At 44.0% G+C, this 18,162-nt stretch overlaps 1 protein-coding gene across 4 annotated transcripts in view; it reads right to left on the bottom strand.

Annotated features, from left to right (window-relative positions):
- Nucleotides 1-2,384: 2,384 nt before the first annotated feature.
- Nucleotides 2,385-18,162, bottom strand: part of TMCC3 (transmembrane and coiled-coil domain family 3) — a 304,767-nt gene continuing 288,989 nt past the window's right edge. For all 4 annotated transcript variants that reach the window (XM_030819835.1, XM_003259675.4, XM_030819837.1 and 1 more), the window contains exons 2-4: nt 16,819-17,735; nt 13,661-13,796; nt 2,385-6,968 (exon numbers count right to left, since the gene is read on the bottom strand). In XM_030819835.1, coding sequence (XP_030675695.1) covers nt 6,666-6,968; nt 13,661-13,796; nt 16,819-17,735 — 1,356 coding nt within the window. In that variant the 3' untranslated portion in view covers nt 2,385-6,665. The remainder of the gene's footprint in view (nt 6,969-13,660; nt 13,797-16,818; nt 17,736-18,162) is intronic.

Raw genomic sequence — 18,162 nt, 5'->3', positions numbered from 1 at the left:
TGAGCCTGGGAGATGAAGGCTGCAATGAGCTATAATGGCACCACTGCACTCCAACCTGGGTGACAAAATGAGACCCTGTCTCAAAAAAGAAGAAATCCATACATTACTCAAAACTGGTAAATATTGCTTTATTCTATAGCACTATGCTTAAGGAAGCTTGAAATCAACTAACATAACTTTTCCCCATTTCTTTTTTTTTTTTTTTTTTTCAGGGAAACACAGAATTGGTAAGATGTTTTCCCTAATGCAACATTTAGGAATATACTGGGCTGGACACATATTTCATTCAATCACTTCCATTGTCTGTATTCATCCTCAGACATCAAATGACAAAAGCATGCAAAATAACAGTTGTTGCCCATAAGCTTTCCAAATATTCAGCTATGCTCCATTTCCCAGGGCACAGAATGGGCTACTGTAGTTAAGAATTTTTCTGTCATCTGAGAGTTCTAGTTTGTCTGTACAGGGTGAGTGACCAAAGTAGAAAACTGGTCAGGACACGAAGTGACTGGAAGCAGAGGGCTAAAAAGGCAGGATGAGGAAAACAGAGTCGTGAATTCTTCACCAGCCAAGACGTCACGAAAGGCTCGTGTGTCTGAGCTTCCATTTCACCCGCTGATACAGCAGTCCCCTCTCAGCCGCGGTGCTGCTTCTGTGGTTTCAGTTACCCGCAGCCCACCAAGATCCAAATATAGCAAATGAAAAATTCCAGAAACAGGCGGGGTGCGGTGGCTCACGCCTGTAATCCCAGCACTTTGGGAGGCCAAGGGGGGTGGGTCACCTGAGGTCAGGAGTTCAATAGGAGCCTGGACAACATGGTGAAACCCCGTCTGTACTAAAAATACAAAAACTAGCCAGATGGGGAGGTGCATGCCAGTAATCCCAGCTACTTGGGAGGCTGAGGCAGGGGAATCGCTTGAACCCGGGAGGCGGAGGTTGTAGTGAGCTGAAATCGCACCACTGCACTCCAGCCTGGGTGACAGCGCTGTCTCAAAAAAAAAAAAAAAAAGAAAAAGAAAAATTCCAGAAATAAACAATTGGTAAGTTTTCAACTGTGCGCCATTCTGATCTGGCAGTGTCCTGTACTGTCCCAACTGGGACCTGAATCCTCCCTTTGTCCAGTGTGTTTATACTGTAGACCAAGCTTGTCCAACCCACAGCCCATGGGCTGCATGCAGCCCAGGACGGCTCTGAATGCAGCCCAATGCAAATTTGTAAACTTTCTTAACACATTATGAGGTTTTTTGTGATTTTGTTTTAGCTCGTCAGCTGTCTTGTTAGTGTATTTTATGTGTGGCCCAAGACAATTCTTCCAATATGGCCCAGGGAAGCCAAAATATTGGACACCCCTGTAGACGCTTCCCGACTGTGAGTCACTTAGCAGCTGTCTTGGTTATAAGATCAACTGCTTCTGCTCAAGTAATCTTTATTTTACTTTACTACAGTACATGGTCATAATCACTCTATTTTATTATTAGTCATTAATCTCTTACTGTGCCTCATTTATAAATTAAACTTTATCATATGTATGTATAAGAAAAATGGTATATACAGGGCTCAGTTCTATCTGAGGTTTCAGGCATCCCCTGAGGATAAAGGGGGAATATTGTAGGAATAGCGTTGGTATCTGTACCACTGGACTGGTTCATGAGTTCACACACTGTGAAATCAAGTGCATTGTAGACACCAAAGCCCCAAACAAACTGGAGACAGTCCACTAAACCGACTACTGGAGTCAGGCGTCTGCTCCCTCCTGTGCTGCTGCCCTATGCCCACCCGGATTGGCACTGCCCTTGGTGTCTCATTCCAGCTCATGAAGGCTGTGCTTTGTCCTCGCCATCACTTCCCCTTTTTCAACACAAGGACATGTTTGCTAGCATCTTAGCCTGACTGTGAATAAACCACCCTTCCTTCTGCCGGGGCTCAAGCAACGGGCCACACATCACCAACTTCCTACGATATAGAAGACTTGAGATTCATTTAAAAATTGACTACAGGGGGAGAGGGGGGATGAATAAATGGAGCACAGGGGATTTTTAGGGAAGGGAAACTATTCTGTGTGATACTGTAATGGGGGATACATGTAATCATACATTTGTCCAAACCCACAGAATGACAACACCATGAACCCTAAACTATGAACTCTGGATAATGATGTGTGTCAATGCAGGTTTATCAACTGTAACAAATGCACCACTCTGGTGGGAAATATCGCTAATGTGGAGGGGAAGCTATGCCTGTCTGGGGGCAGGGGTTATAAGGGAAATCTCTGTACCTTCTGCTCAATTTTGCTGTGAACCTGAAAGTGCTCTAAAAAATAAAATCTATTAAAAAAATTGGTCACACACACACATTTGCTACTGAAATGGGCCCCAACAAATGTGAAAATTTAAGAAATCTACCTCTTTATTTAACACCAAAGCTAACATCAAGAATTTATTTAAAAAAATAATGGCACCTGCTTTGGATTCATTGATGACATCACAATGGGGTGAAGATCTACAGGGAATTTACAATTTTAGGCTGACATGAAACTAAGTAGTAACTCACAAAATGGAAATTCTGCAACAAGCCTCACAATAAACATTTCCAGTTTCTACTTTCAGAGTTGCTAACTACTGCCTAAACATATCTTAAACACGGAGCACGTTTTGTTGAAATATTTCTCTTAGGACAAACACAGTAGACATGCTTTAAATAAATTAAAATTGCAACACATAAATCATTCCTAAAACAATCAAGGTGCATTACTTTCTAGCTTCTTATAAATAGAACTGTACTGATTTCAGGAAACTATAGGTTAGTTCTGTTTCGTATCTTTTTTTAAAGCATCTTATCTAGTTTTGATGTGAATAAGCCAGTTTCATTCTTTGCAGTGATTTATCTTTTTAAACCAACTCGTTCCTTTGTGCATGTGCTAACCTTAAAACACCTCTTCATATAAACCCTGAATTTTAAGTGATGCCATTTCTTCCTACCCCCAGCCCACTCCTCAGAATTACAGAAACATGTAAAATAGGTTGTTTAATCACACATGTTCATATGAATAAATATATTTAAATGTTTTTCCAAACCAATACAACTATATCTGGATTCACTGCAAAAACGTTCCCATTCAATGCAAAATAATTTGGTACAATCCGACCAAAAAAGACAAAAGCAATTAGTTGCCTGAGGGAAGCTAGTTCCTCATTATTACTGAGCCCATAATTAAACCTGATATGCTAGAGAAATGGCAAGGCAATAAACACAGAGTGGGGCAATATTTAAATGAAAACAAGAATGACAGAGCTGGAAAGAGCAAAAACCACATGAATGCTAATTGACAGAGAAGGATAACAGCCTCACCGGCTGAAATGAAAGACGGAGTTTCGGAAGATTTCCTTCTGTGAATAGCTGACAAGGATCACGCAGGCAAAAAGGCTACCGTTCCAAGCTAGAAACTTGGGACTAATCCCACGTTCATTGTCCAAACCCAGCAACGGAGTGCTTTTTTGCTGTTTCACTATGGATTTCCATTTTTTTTTTTTTTTTTTTTGGCAGTTGGGGGTGGGGTGTTCTGGTTTAATCATATTCAAAGTTTGAGCTTGAAATAACCAACTCAGACCCACAGGAGAGTATGTCACCAGATAAACCCAGTGCTAGAATCCAATGTCCAGCATCTTCAACCACTCAGGAATGTTTGCTGAGCGACCAGGTGGTGCTTACCACCCAACAAGCACTTTCCATCTTTGGGTTTGCCCAAGATGTTTACCATAAATGAAAGGTGTGGAGAAAGGATTATAGTTGACACAAACATAAATTAAATATCCAATTCCAGCATATGTTATAGCTACATCACTATTTTTAATTGTAATATTTCTAAAATGTCATTTAATCTCCTTACGCATTGAAGAGAATAAACAGTGGGAGTGTTTATTCCTTAAGAGAGAATAAACTGCAGAGATTAAAAGTTTCCTTCGAGTGTATCATCTTATTAAAAAGTACAAAGTTTCATGAACTTTCAACAAGACTGCGAAATAAATATGCCAGGTAGGTTGAGCCTATCCAAGTGAAAACAAGGTTATTTGACATTTAGTGAGAGTCAATGAAAATATGAATTATTTAAAAGGAATTCATGATCCAGGTAGGAGGATTTAGCCCCTACGGTATGTTAGAATAAAGCTAGTTTCTAGCAGGTTCTGTTAACAGCTCCAGACTAGAGGGGACAGAGTGTGCTGCTTTCCATTCTCTTCTCTACTTCTGTCACTGGGGAGAAGATACACAGATCACAGTTCTGAGAAGTGTGCATTAAAGCACATTTGCTAGGCTGAGCACTGGAATGGTGTGGGCTGGTGTGAAAATGAGGCCTACTTCTTGGACCCTCCCAGAGCCCTTCACCTCAAGGGTTAGAAATCTCTCCTTCTCTAAACTAACAGCAGCACTCAGTCCCTGGTGTGTCCAAAGTGGTGCTTGGAAAGATTCACAGATACCAAGAGGGGCCCACCCAGGCCCCAGCTTGATTTAGGAGTGTAAGTTACACTCAGCTCTCAGCCCACGCTGAGTCTGATGCCGACAGGTAAAGGGTAATGCTGGCCATTGGAATACAAAAGCTAAAGGAAGCACAACATTCTCTCTGCCTCCCTGCCTTGCACCTGGCCTCCTTATCTGTCCCCTAGACTTGAAAGGTCAGTGTATACACATCAACGTGGTAGACCAGGGGCAGTCTGACAATGAAAGGAGAGACAGCCATGAGATCGGGGTGGGACTGGTAACTCCCTCTTCCCTGAATCCAAAATACTTTATCACCAAAGATTTCATGAAATGACATTTATTGTTTAAAAAAGCGTGAGTCTGGAATTAAGATAGTGGTGATGGTTGAACAAGTTTGTGAATTTACTAAAACCACTGAATTGTACACTTAAAAAAAAAAGCAAGCTTGAGCTGCGTAAGTCCCACTCATACACACTGGACTTGTACTAAATGCTCAACTCTTCCATTCTCTCAGACTATGGCACATTCTGCCACATTTTTTTTTCCTTCAGGAGATTTCCCTAAGAGCTGTTTGCAAAATATTGCACTTAATTTGAATCCAGGAGACCTGATGTCTTCTGGAAGAAAATGTACACTCACATGCCTTCCTGCCTGCAGCAGATGGCGGGAGTGGTGGGACATTGTTTACATCTTCCTCTTTGTTATACACACAGAGACACAGATTTGAAGGAAACTATCATCTGGGCTGAAGGTGGTCAATGGTATCCCCCAAACAGGGATGTGAACTTTTGAATGTTTTCAGCTCAGAGGCAGTGTGGCCATCCCAATACCTCAGGACTTATGTGGAGTGAGATGTTGAGACAGGTGGCAACCTTGGCTCAAACACGGACTTAATTTATTTTATTCTTGCTAGCCTTTCACATCTCGAAGAGGACGCTCTCAAGCTTCATCCAGGTGAATTGCTCCCACTAATCTAGCCGCCATTCAGTCACACCCTGTGTCCTCGTTTCCTCCTGCTTTCAGCGTTCCGACACCTCAGTGCACTTTAACTTTAGAGGCTATGATTCTGTTGTCCTTCAAGGAAAAAAACTGCAACCTGACCATCATTTGTTTTCATGTCCTGAGTAAGCTTTGCAGTCCCTCACAGACCTGTGAATAAAATGAATCACATCAAGTGAATCATATCCTCCAGGGGGGCTTATCACAATCAAGATTTGCCAAAAAACAGCCAAGCATGGTGGCTTGTGCCTGCAGTCCTGGCTGCTTGGGAGGCTGAGGTGGGAGGATCCCTTGAAACAAGGAGTTTGCAACCAGCCTGAGCAATATTTAGCAGAGCCCTGTCTCAAAAAAAAAAAAAAAAAAAGGTTTGCCAAAACACAAACCTTCAGAGTAGTGCTCACAGGATTCCAAATTAATGTTAAAGTCCCAGTCTGATGAGGGATTCGAAAACATTCCTGCACACTCTGAAGGCTGGGCATTTGCTAGCCAGTTCAGACAAAATCAGGTGTTGGTTGCCTGGGTATGAGAAGGTGAAAGCCCCATTCATAAATCCCTATGCCTTCCCATTTAAAGTGTAACACAACCCCTCAGGTAGACTTGTTGGATAACAGGTGTGTGATAAGATTTCCATGTTACAGGGTCATACACGACTGACCGCTGTGGACACTGAGTACATGATGGGACCTATGGTCGCCTGGAGACAAGCAGGGTGGATCACACTGGGACCACAGGCCACAGTGTTTAACACCGCCCAAGGCTGTGATTCTTCATTCCCTGAATCATGCATATCCTTGCTTTTTATAGGACTCACAGAAAATAACCATTAGCAATTGTGAAGCTCAATTCTGACAGAGACTTAGGAGAGAGACCCCTTTCTTCTGGATCACCAATTATGCCAAGGTCTCAATATACAGAGGTTTACCACGCTGGGCTAGTCAGGTGGGCAGGAAATCGGTCTGATTAAGGCAGTGAGCAAGGTAGGAGAGCTCTGAAACAGATTCGTGTTAACGAAGTACAAGGACTGAGTTGGCAACTGCTACCAAGTTAAGAGAATTGTAGTTATTTACACCACACAGCCCTAGTTTTTCTCACACACGAGTCCGCACAATCATTCGTTGTAAAATTTGGTAGTATGCACGGAGTTTTCTTTAAAACAAAAACTTGGAAGAACTTGAAGGCAGGAACCAGTGGCTTCATCTTGGTATTATTATCCTTTCTATGGCACACAGGATATGGTCCCAGTTTTTACAAAATATAGCAAGAAGAGTCACGGCAAAGAAGGTGCCAAGAATGTGGCAGCGACTCTTCATCATGGGCGAGACGAACTTCGCAATGGTGGACACACACACTAAGATGACAGTCATGAAGGCCAGGATCACGTTGATGCACCTCCCCAGGAGAACTTTAGCATTCACGGTGTCTGTCTGCAGAGCTTGCTGCTCCTGCTGGTGGAGCTCCAGCTTAGAAATGCGAGTCTGGCAGGATTCCAAGGCTTCCTGTGGGCAAGAGGGAGAGCAAGGGTCAAACAGTGCCGGGATGGAGAGCAACATGTGAGTGCTCACTCAGCTGTACACAAAAGCCCCAGCTCAGAAAGCTCAATGCCCAGGCGGCTGCGAATCCCCAAACTGATGATGATGGTGATAGACAAAGATGTGGAACAAGAATCCCAGGCTCATTTTCTCCTGTTGTTCACGAGCAGAAGAGCATGTGGATACAACCACAAAATACCATAAATGAGGAAGTATGGCTAAGTTTTTTGACTTTGCCTTTTTTTTTTGAGACGTAGTCTTGCTCTGTCGCCAGGCTGGAGTGCAGTGGTGTGATCTCAGCTCACTGCAACCTCCGCCTCCTGGGTTCAAGCGACTCTCCTGCCTCAGCCCCCCGAGTAGCTGGGACTACAGGCACTCACCACCATGTCTGGCTAATTTTTGTATTTTTAGTAGAGACGGGGTTTCACCATATGGGCAAGGGTGGTCTCGATCTCCTGACCTCGCGATCGGCCCGCCTCGGCCTCCCAGAATGCTGGGATTATAGGTGTGAGCCACCATGCCCAGCCGACTTTATCTTTTTTTTTTTTTTTTTTTTTGAGACAGAGTTTCACTCTGTCACCCAGGCTGGAGTGCAATGGCGTGATCTCGGCTCACTGCAACCTCTGCCTTCCAGGTTTAAGCGATTCTCCTGCCTCAGCCTCCTGAGTAGCTGGGGTTACAGGTGCACGCCACCACACCTGGCTAATTTTTGTATTTTTAGTAGAGACAGGGTTTTACCATGTTGGCCAGGCTGGTCTCAAACTCCTGACCTCAAGTGATCTGCTTGCCACGGCCTCCCACAGTGCTGGAATTACAGGCGTGAGCCACCGTGCCCAGCCTGACTTTACCTATTTTTGAAATAAAGTGATATAAAATATTGGTGCCTGTTGGTGCCATCAGGGACAAAGCAGAGAAGGAGAGAGGTTCCACTTTGTGACTACTCCACCTTCAGCCAAGGAGTGTGTGGGACCTCCAATGGCCAGTCCTTATTTCCACTGCTCAAAGATTTCTGTCCATCAGTTAGAGATTGGCGGAGGAAGGCGAGAGAAGGGAGGGGAAGGGACTGAGGCTGACTGTGGGGCAACCGTGCTTTCACCTGCTCTCTGAACGCGGTGTTACTCAGGACACCATCCGAGGCTATCTCCCGGGATCTCATCCATGCCAAGTCTTCAGTTACTAAGACACAGATGGCTACAAGTGTATCTCTAGGCCAATTCTCTCTTCTGAGATTGACTCACAGATCTCCATGCCTCTTTGACATCTCCATCAGAGCTTCTTGAAAGCACCTCAAATGCAACACGTGCAAATGTGGCTTCATGTATTGCAGCTACCCAACACCTGCAGTCAACCCTGTTCCCTTCCAGTGTCCTTCTTCTCAGAGTACAGCACCATGATCCACCCAGTTCCTCATACGAGAAGCCTAATGGGCATACTCTGATACCCTCCAACCCGTCGCCCAGCCACAGAGGCAACATCCGGTTTCTAGCTCAATTGGTCCAGTTCTCTCTCCGCCCGGTCAGCACCCCAATCTAAGTCACCAGGATCTCTTGCCTGCAATAACCTTACATGAATTTCCCTACACACCCTTTTGTTCCCCACCCTCATGAATCCATTTCCATACAGCCACCCAAGTGGTCTTTTAAGGATGCATATTTGATATCACTCCTTTTCATAAAACCTTTACAATCTTTAACATGGCCTTCTAAGGCCTTGCAAGGCCAGGTTCAGCTCCCTCTCCTCCCTCACTTAATGACTTCTTGCCAGCCCCTTGCCCTGTCACAGTGCTCTGGCCTTTCCTAAGTTCTTTTTTTTCTTTTAAGAGACAGGGTCTCACTCTGTTGCCCAGGCTAGGGTGCAATGGCACAGTCAGAGCTCACTTCAACCTCAACCTCTGGTCTCCTGCCTCAGCCTCCTGAATGACTGGAATTACAAGTGTGAGCCACCACACCCAGCTTTATTCTAAGTTCTGAAAAGGAGCATAGACTCACCTCAGGGCTTCTGCATATTCAGTACACTCTGCCTGAGACATGTGCCTCCCCTACTCCATCCCTTCTTCACCCGTGGATCTCCCACGCATTTTTTAGGTCTCGCCTTGATTGCCACATCCCTGGGGAAGCCTTTCCTGATCCATGAGATGAGGTCAAGTCTCCCTTCAGCTCTCCTCCCCAACCACAAGACATATGCTGCCTGAGGACAGGAACTGGGCCATCTTGCATTTGCTGTCCTCTCCAGCGCAGAGCCAGCTCCAGGCATGCAGCACATGCCACACACTGGCTGAATATGAAAGAGACAGCTAGGTGCCAGTAAGAGATGTGAGGCTTGACGGGTACAGTGGCGCATGCCTGTAATCCCAGCATTTTGGGAGGCCGAAGTGGGTGGATCACTTGAGATCAGGAGTTCAAGACCAGCCTGGCCAATATGGTGAAACCCCATCTTTACTAAAAACAAAATACAAAAATTAGCTGGGTATGGTGGCATGCACCTGTAATACCAGCTACTCAGGAGGTAGAGGCAGGAGAATCACTTGAACCCAGGAGGCAGAGGTTGCAGTGAGCCGAGATCACGCCACTACACTCCAGCCTGGGTAACAGAGCAAGACGGTCTCAAAAAGAAAAAAAACGAGAAAACAGAATGTGAGGCTTGAGAGAGAAACCTCCAGGCCTGCTGGGTGAAAAGGATCTAACTAGAGGTAGTACAATGTGCCCCTCTCTGTTCTAACTCATTTGCCAATCTGTGTTTGCTCAATTAAAATATAATCATCTTTTCAGGTTTTAAACAAGAATAATGGCTCCAAGATTGATTTGCTTTTCTTCTGCTGAATAACGCTATGGGCCAAAGAACAGGTTCTCTGTTACTATAGTAACTTCTATGATACTAGGCTACCAACGAAAAGGATAAAACTTCTTCAGATCTTACATTCTAGAAAGTGCTGGCTTTCAACAATAACAAGTATGTACCAGAAATCGTGTGTTCTTTTCAACTACTTGGGCCCAGGGTTTCCTCTATTTTAGGCATAACACAGAAAAGGTGATGGAACAAGACAAAAGACCAACCTTTTAGGAAAATCCATGAATCTTTGATTATAAGATGAATTACGTGTACAAACAGACCGATCTTAGGACTGTCTTACAACTGCTCTCAATTTTTTTTTAACCAAAAAAAAAATCCAAGAAAATTAAGGGTGAATTCCAAGGAATTTGAGTCATAGCAGCCAGAGTATTCAGCCCCACAATTTTTGGTACTTCCTTGGGTCCAGTAATTAACTTATTGGGGATGATGACCATAAAAAGGGGTTATCTTGAAACATTTTTAACTGGGAATTCAGGGTTTAAAAAACCACTCAGTTGTTTAAAACAACAAAACCCTGACATCCCTGCAGACAACAGCCTCCCTGTCTCTGGCAGCCCATTTGCGTAACCCTGCCTGCAAGAACAAAACAAATAAGAAATAAAGATGAAGTCAAAAGGCACAACTGCTAGAAGCCCTGAGGAATGTGGCTACTCCCGGATGTAATAAAAAGAATGGCCAGTATTTATTTTTTGACTGTTTACTATGTGCCAGGCAAAGATTTCAATACTTTACATGATTATCCCATTTAATCTTCTTGACAACCTTTTGAGGTAGAGCTCATTAATACTTCCATTTTATGAAGGAGGAAACTGAGGCACAGAGCACTAACTCATCCAGGTGACACAGCCTAGGTGAGGAGGGCCAGGATTCTAACCATCATGACAGGGAAGACACTCCAGTCATTCACCCAGATGTCCTCTTTGCACTTCTGAGAGAGAGATGAAACCAGAAAACGTCGAAATGAACCTCTCTGGATTTTTAAGTTCCCTTTTTGTGGTCCCTCCCTTTATCTGTCCTCCTTCACCACTAAAATATGTTTGTTAAAACACAGAAGAACAATATTAACCTAAACTATCCCCTAAATAAGAAAACCACGCATTCAGATACCACCCAGTGACACCCGAAACAGGCTCTAAAATAGAACGACTTTGTGAAGCAATTGTACTGTTCACTTGGCAACATTTTTATTTGTTTTTTGGAGACAAGGTCTTGCTCTGTCGCCCAGACTGGAGTGCAATGGTGTGATCATAGCTCACTGTAGCCACAAACTCCTCCCTCCTCAGCCTCTCAAGTAGCTAAGGTTATAGGCATGCCACCATGTCCAGCTATAATAATAAAAAAAATGTTTTTTTCTAATTATGTTGGCCAGGATGGTCTTGAACTCCTGGCTTCAAATGATCCTTCTACCTCAGCCTCCCAAAGTGCTGGGATTGTAGGCATGAGCCACTGCGTTCGGCCCACTTGGCAACATTTAACATTTAAATGGGTTCAAGTTTCTTGAATAAGCCAGTGGTGAAGTGAACTCTCCTAATCTAGAACAGGGCCAGAAACCTCCCAAGTGTCTTTTGAGATGCAGTCTCTGGGGGCAGAATTTCCCATCAGCTCTGATGTGTTAGTTCCCAGAATTATCCAAGTAGGCATCTGGGATTAGCACAGGCTCAGCCCTCAGCAGAGTGGAATAAAAATGTGGCCAGTTGAAACTCCAGCTCACACACTGCGGGATAAAGCGCTATCTTTATGTTTAATTTTCTCCCTTGTAAAGTAGGGCTTGGACTCACAGCCTTCAGCCTCCCTAGAGCTGGAGAAAATGACTACTGTCCACAGAGAAAATCCATAAAAATGAAGCTGGGCATTGCTTGAAGAGTACTTTTTTAAGAGACACAGGGCCTCACTCTGTCACCCCCCAGGCTGGAGTGCATTGGCACAATCACTGTAACCTTGAACTCCTGGGCTCAAGCCATCCTCCTACCTCAGACTCCTGAGTAGCTGGGACTACAGGTACACACTGCCACACCCAGCTAATTTTAAAAAGTTGTTTTTAGAGATTGAGGGGTCTCACTGTGTTCCCCAGGCTGGTCTCAAACTCCTGGCCTCAAGTGATCCTCCTGCCTCAACCTACCAAAGTGCTAGGATTACAGGTGTGAGCCACCAGCCCCAGGCAATTTTTTTTTAAGGCAATCAAGGAGCCTGGGGTTGTTTCACTACGTGCTAGGATCACATTAGGAAATATTGGAGCACAACTTTGTTTATATTGATCCCATTATCCTTTCCTTCCATCCACCCAGATCCTACCCATTCCTTCCAGTCCCGCCTTCTCTAGGACATTCAATTACATTCCTTCCTTAAGGATGACTTGCAAAACCTTGTTTGGGCCACTTAACCTCTCTGTGCCTCGGTCTCCATATTTGAGAAGTGGGGATAATAACAGAAACTACCTTAAAGGGTTGCTGAGAAGTAAATGGGAAAAAAAGAAACCTGTGAAGTGCTTTGCTAGTAGTGAGCACACAGTATGCACCGAAGTGCTTTAATTTCTTACGAATACGAATGCTATTATTATTATTATATGTATGTATGTATGTATGTATGTATTTATTTATTTTTTGAGACAGACTCTCGCTGTATCGTCCAGGCTGGAGTGCAATGGGCGCGATCTCGGCTCATTGCAACCTCTGCCTCCTGGATTCAAGCGATTCTCCTGCTTCAGCCTCCCGAGTAGCTGGGACTACAGGTGTGTGCCACCACCCCTGGCTAACTTTTTGTATTTTTAGTAGAGATGGGGTTTCACCGTGTTAGCCAGGATGGTCTCAATCTCCTGACCTCGTGACCCACCCGCCTTGGCCTCCCAAAGTGCTGTGAGCCACCGCGCCTGGCCATGTGAATGCTATTATTTTACAGATGAGTGAACAGGCTCAAGTCTTACTCAGGGCCACACAACTGATACGGCAGACGTGGGACTGAACATGGAAATGTTTTGCCACTAAATGACTGACTGCTCCCATGGTCCACAGCTTGCTAGGCACCACATGGCTAAATTTCTGTGGCTCACAGAGTCTGTGTCGTGTAACTTGGCCCATGTTTGTGCTGTCTTGAGTTCTTTGGCAGTTGCGCTATCCCACACTCTCCACCTAGGCAGGGAGCTTCTTGAAGCCATAGATTGTCTCCTATTTTTACATTTTACAGTTTTGGTGGTGATGGGCTTGGGGTGGATAATAAATACTTGTTAATTGATTTAGGCATAAAATATAAAGAATATTGTCTCTTAGCCAGGCACGGTGGCTCACACCTGTAATCCCAGCACTTTGGGAGGCTGAGGTGGGCGGATCACTTGAGGTCAGGAGTTTGAGACCAGCCTGGCCAACACGGTGAAACCCCGTCTCTACTAAAAACACAAAAAAATTAGCCAGGCGTGGTGGCATGTGCCTATAGCCCCAGCTACTCAGGAGACTGAGGCAGAAGAATCATTCGAACTCGGGAGGCAGAGGTGGCAATGAGCCGAGATCACCCACTGCACTCCAGCCTGGGCCACAGAGCGAGACTCACCTCAAAAAACAAAAAAAAAAAGAAAAAAAAAGAAAAGAAAAATAATAAAAAAAAGAATATTGTCTTTTTACTTAGTAATGTCTATGACATGAACTAGTGGGGTTAACGTGGTGCAGATAAAATGTTTATGCAGAGAAAACATTTTGTCCCATGTGCCAGAAACCCTCTAGGACTTAAACGTTTAGACTAGGCATAAACATTTAGACTGTTAAATGAATTAAGGCCAGGGAAGAGCCCAGGCCTGTGTCTAATCACGAAGGGAAAGGTACCTGGATGTCCCGCGAGCGCTCGTAGGCCTGGTAGGCCACCTTCTCCTCAATGCTGGCCAGCTCCTGCTTCAGGTTGGCTGTCTCATGCTGATGCAGGTCCGTCAGGTCATGCAGCTGGTCCTCCAGTCGCTCATACCTTTAAAAGAGAGGAGTCGATTCTGAGTGTGACATTTCACAGCACATTGCGGAACGATGTCCTTTTTATCTTCCTGTGCCAGTACCTTTTGGCTTGCTCTCATTCCCTGATGGGCTGTTTTTCCAAAAGAGTAAGGCCAGCTGTGGGAAATGAGCTTTTGAATAACACTGAGTCCCAGCTCTGGAAAGATCCAGTCTCTGGGGTCTTCACTCTCTGTCCTTGCCACTGGAGGTGCACACGGGTCAGACTAGCACTTTAGCTAGCTGCAGTGACCTCAAGATAGAGCTCATCAGCTGATGCATTCGCCAGGGCCAGGCAGGAGACAGGGTTCTGTGGGATCCTGCTAAAGGAGGGCCAGGACTTCTGGTGTCTGTGGTGCCTTCTCCCTATTCTGCCCTGACACTGCTGTTGGGGTTCATGGCCAGACAGCCCACAGGGAAAGCACCATGCTTTTAGTATCACCTTCTACTGTGGAGCCAACTCTACTATTTCCAGCATGCAAACACACACTGATTATGGATTTCAGCTCTTGGAACCTAAGTGACAATACAAAATTAAGCTTATTACAAATTATAGATGGTTCATCATGCAGTGTTTCCAAATGTCCAAATCTAAAGTAACAGAAGTACAAAGATTCTCATTCTTGTGCCCTGCCCCTCTCACTGAAGATGATTTTTCTCATATTTGAAACCTTAGCTGGGAGCAGTGGCTCACGCCTGTAATCCTAACACTTTGGAAGGCCAAGGCAGGTGGATCACCTGGGGTCAGGAGTTCGAGACCAGTTTGGCCAACATGGTGAAACCCCGTCTCTACTAAAAATACAAAGATTAGCTGGGTGTGGTGGCACGTGCCTATAATCCCAGCTACTCGGGAGGCTGAGATGGGAGAATTGCTTGAACCCAGGAGGTGGAGGCTGCAGTCAGCTGAGATTGAGCCACTGCACTCCAGCCTAGGCGACAGAGCAAGACTCCATCTCAAAACAACAACAACAAACAAAACAAAACAAAACAAAAAAATCTTATACTGTATGTTTTGAAACATGATGCACTGTTTGGAGAAGATGCATTCATTAGACTGGAATGACTTTGATCAACGCCAATTTCAGATGCTTACATAGGTCACTTGACAGAATCATTTTATAAAGAGGACCAAAGAGCTTCATCCAGATTTAATGCTTATTCTCAGGCATGACTTCTCAGATGTCAAATGCTGCTACTGCTATGAATAAGCCTTTAAAGGTCTCTTCAGTAATACAGGTGGTGACTCTAACACGCGGGTCACAAACGTAACCACAGGAGATGCAAAGAGAAACCGTCCTGAACTCATGTAAATAGGGATCTGTAACTTGGGAGAAAATGTGCATCTAGAAAGTGCTATATCCCAGACTATTTGGATAGAATTGACGTTCATACTCTGGAAAAGCTGTGACTTAAAAAATAATTCTTGTGTGACAAAGATTCCAAAGATGCATATGGAAAAATATTTTGTTTCATAAAATTGGAGAATTGAAAAGGCCACATTTCTAAATTAATACAGACATAAAATTATACATCAATTATAAAACAATAAGTAAACTAAATTTAAACTTTTAATATTATAGTATGTAATAGGCATTTTACTATTTTATCTACATTTTTAGAAGTTAATGTATTATTAACTTTGACTAAAAAACTTTTGAAGTATCTCTTTATTGGAAAAAATGGGAAAAATGATCTTATATTTGAGCTTACACACTTTTTGTTAATAAGCTATAAGCACCTAAAAGCCAGCCTACAAAACATCTACTTTTAAAATTGCCTAATATAAGCCAAAGGTTTTGAATGTATACTTTAATCTTAAGATGACTTTGGAAAGTTCTTTATTTTACTTTAGAGTAAAAAGTTTAACGAGCAAACTACAGAACATAAAAAAATACATTACATAGGCTGAGCGCAGTGGTTCATGTCTGTAATCCCATCATTTTGGGAGGCCAAGGCGGGCAGATCACCTGAGGTCAGGTGTTTGAGACCAGCCTGGCCAACATGGTGAAACCCCGTCTCTACTAAAAATACAAAAATTAGCTGGGCATGGTGGCGGGTGCGTGTAATCCCAGATACTTGGGAGGCTGAGGCAGGAGAATCGCTTGAAACCAGAAGGCAGAGGTTGCAGTGAGCCAAGATCGCACCACTGCACTCCAGCCTGGGAGAAAGAGTAAAAACTCCATCTCAAACAAACAAACAAACAAAAAAACATTACATAAGGACTTCAAGATTGATGTACCAAATAAAATTAACTCTGTTGGGTAATGAGTAAGTGTGTACTTGACAGTTGTTATGGACAGAAATCAAATATAGATCTCTGAATTAGCATAATGACACTATAACGGAAGTCTGCTGAATCAGAATCTTAAGATGCACGTGAGTTGTTGCTTGTATCTGATAATTTAAGGGCCCACACATAAATCCTTCTCTAATTGTCAGCTAAAAGCCACAAATTATAAACTTAGAATCATGAAGGATGGAAATTGTTGGTTCTCCCTTATCTGAAATGCTTGGGACCAGAGGTGTTTCAGATTTTGATTTGTTTCAGATTTTGGAATATTTGCATATATATACGGAGATACCTCAAAAATGGGACCCAAGTCTAAAGACAAAATTCATTTGTTTCCTATGCACCATATACACATAGCTTGAAGGTAAAAGTGTACCATATTTTAAATAATTTTGTGCCTCAAGTTTGTGTTAAGTATTTATTTGTGGAATTTTCCAGTTGTGGCATTGTGTTGACACTCCAAAAGTTTCAGATTTGGGAACATTCTGGATTTCAGATTTTTGGATGAGGGATGCATCAATACATTAGGGATGTATTGATTGCTAAACGCCTTTTAATCCATATCCATATTTATTGAGAATGTAACCATAAGGCATTCTCATTTCAAGCAATCTCTCTGCAGTAACTCATCCTTTTAAAAGAATGCCACACCTATCATGTACCCAGTAAAATTAAAAATTAAAAAACATGCCAATGGAATACTTTGAAATACCTGTATCTTTCCTCTTGCAGGGTCTGAGAAATAAAACCATATTCTCTCTTAAACTGCACCTTCAGTGCCTCGATGTCCTCAGCCAGCTGAGCTTGGGTATCCTTGATCTCCCTCAGTTCCTCCAGGATCACGGCGAGCTTCCCCTGGCTGTCCAGTGTGCTGGCTCCACCAGCCCCAAACGACTGGTTTCCGTTACTGTCGGCCGAGCCTGACGTGCCACTCGAACATTCATCATCACTGCCATACTTGGGTTTGTTCACGATGGTAGCGCTGCCCCCGTAGGCCCTGGCACTCGCCTCTGGCCTAAACTCCTCTAAGGAATTTTTCAAGTGAGCAATGTTGTCAGCGCTGCCAAACTTATTCCGGATCAGGTTGGCAAACTCTCTGGACTTATTGAAAACAAACACAGGTGGAGTAAGCGAGACCCCTGGCATGCCCGATTTGCTGCTCTCCATGCAATGGGGGGCAGTTCGAGATTTCACGTGGGCATCTTTCAAAGAGCGATGTATATCCTTCAGGTGGTCTTTGGAAATGTCCTTTGAGCTCCTGGAGGCTCCATTCTGCTCGATCTCTCTGAGCTTTCGATGATACTGCTCTAACTTCTTCTGCAGCTGGGCGATGGAGTGAGCTGATTTCTGATTCTTCTTCTCAAAGACTTGCTTGATACGTCCCGCCTGCTGCTTGTCCGCGCTGTTCACTAGTTTCAGATACTCCGCAACATTCCCATCGCGCGAAGTTTGCTCAATTTTTATCTGCTCTGTTACCTTTAGAATTTTTTGCTTCAGGCTGTCTGCAGTGAGTTTGACCTTGTGGAAGTCCAGGATGCCATCCGGTACATCAAAGTTGAGGTTGGTGTCTGACCCCCCTCGGCGTATGTTCAGGGGCAGGCTTAAGGTATTCATGTCATGACGTTCTACCTGAAAGAAACAGGAAAGCAGCACATTAAAGTTTGAAGTCAAACAGATAATTACTGTGATAGAATCTGTGCACATACAAGATACATACATTAAGTCCCAGTTTTTCGAACTACAAGTGTCACAGGATAAAACCCCCCTGCTGTCCCCTCCAGTTGAACATAGGGGCAGCCTGGCTGCTTCCTGCATCCATCTACACGAAGTAGCTGTGAGATTCGGATCTCCCAGGTATCCACTTTTTTTGTGTGATGAGACGGTAACCTGGCTCCCAGGGTAGAAAACGCAAAATAGAAGGAGGTCACCGGTCAGTCCTGGTCTCCCAAAGTGCCCAGGTAACTGGAATGCCTGCTGCGCCCCACTCACTGGGAACTTCACCACTATGGGGAATGCATCCAACTCAGAACTCACTCACTTAATAGAAGGAGAATCT

The sequence above is a fragment of the Nomascus leucogenys genome, chromosome 10 (assembly GCF_006542625.1).
Source record: "Nomascus leucogenys isolate Asia chromosome 10, Asia_NLE_v1, whole genome shotgun sequence".
Taxonomy (NCBI): domain Eukaryota; kingdom Metazoa; phylum Chordata; class Mammalia; order Primates; family Hylobatidae; genus Nomascus; species Nomascus leucogenys.
This window is presented reverse-complemented; position numbering and strand designations above follow the sequence as displayed.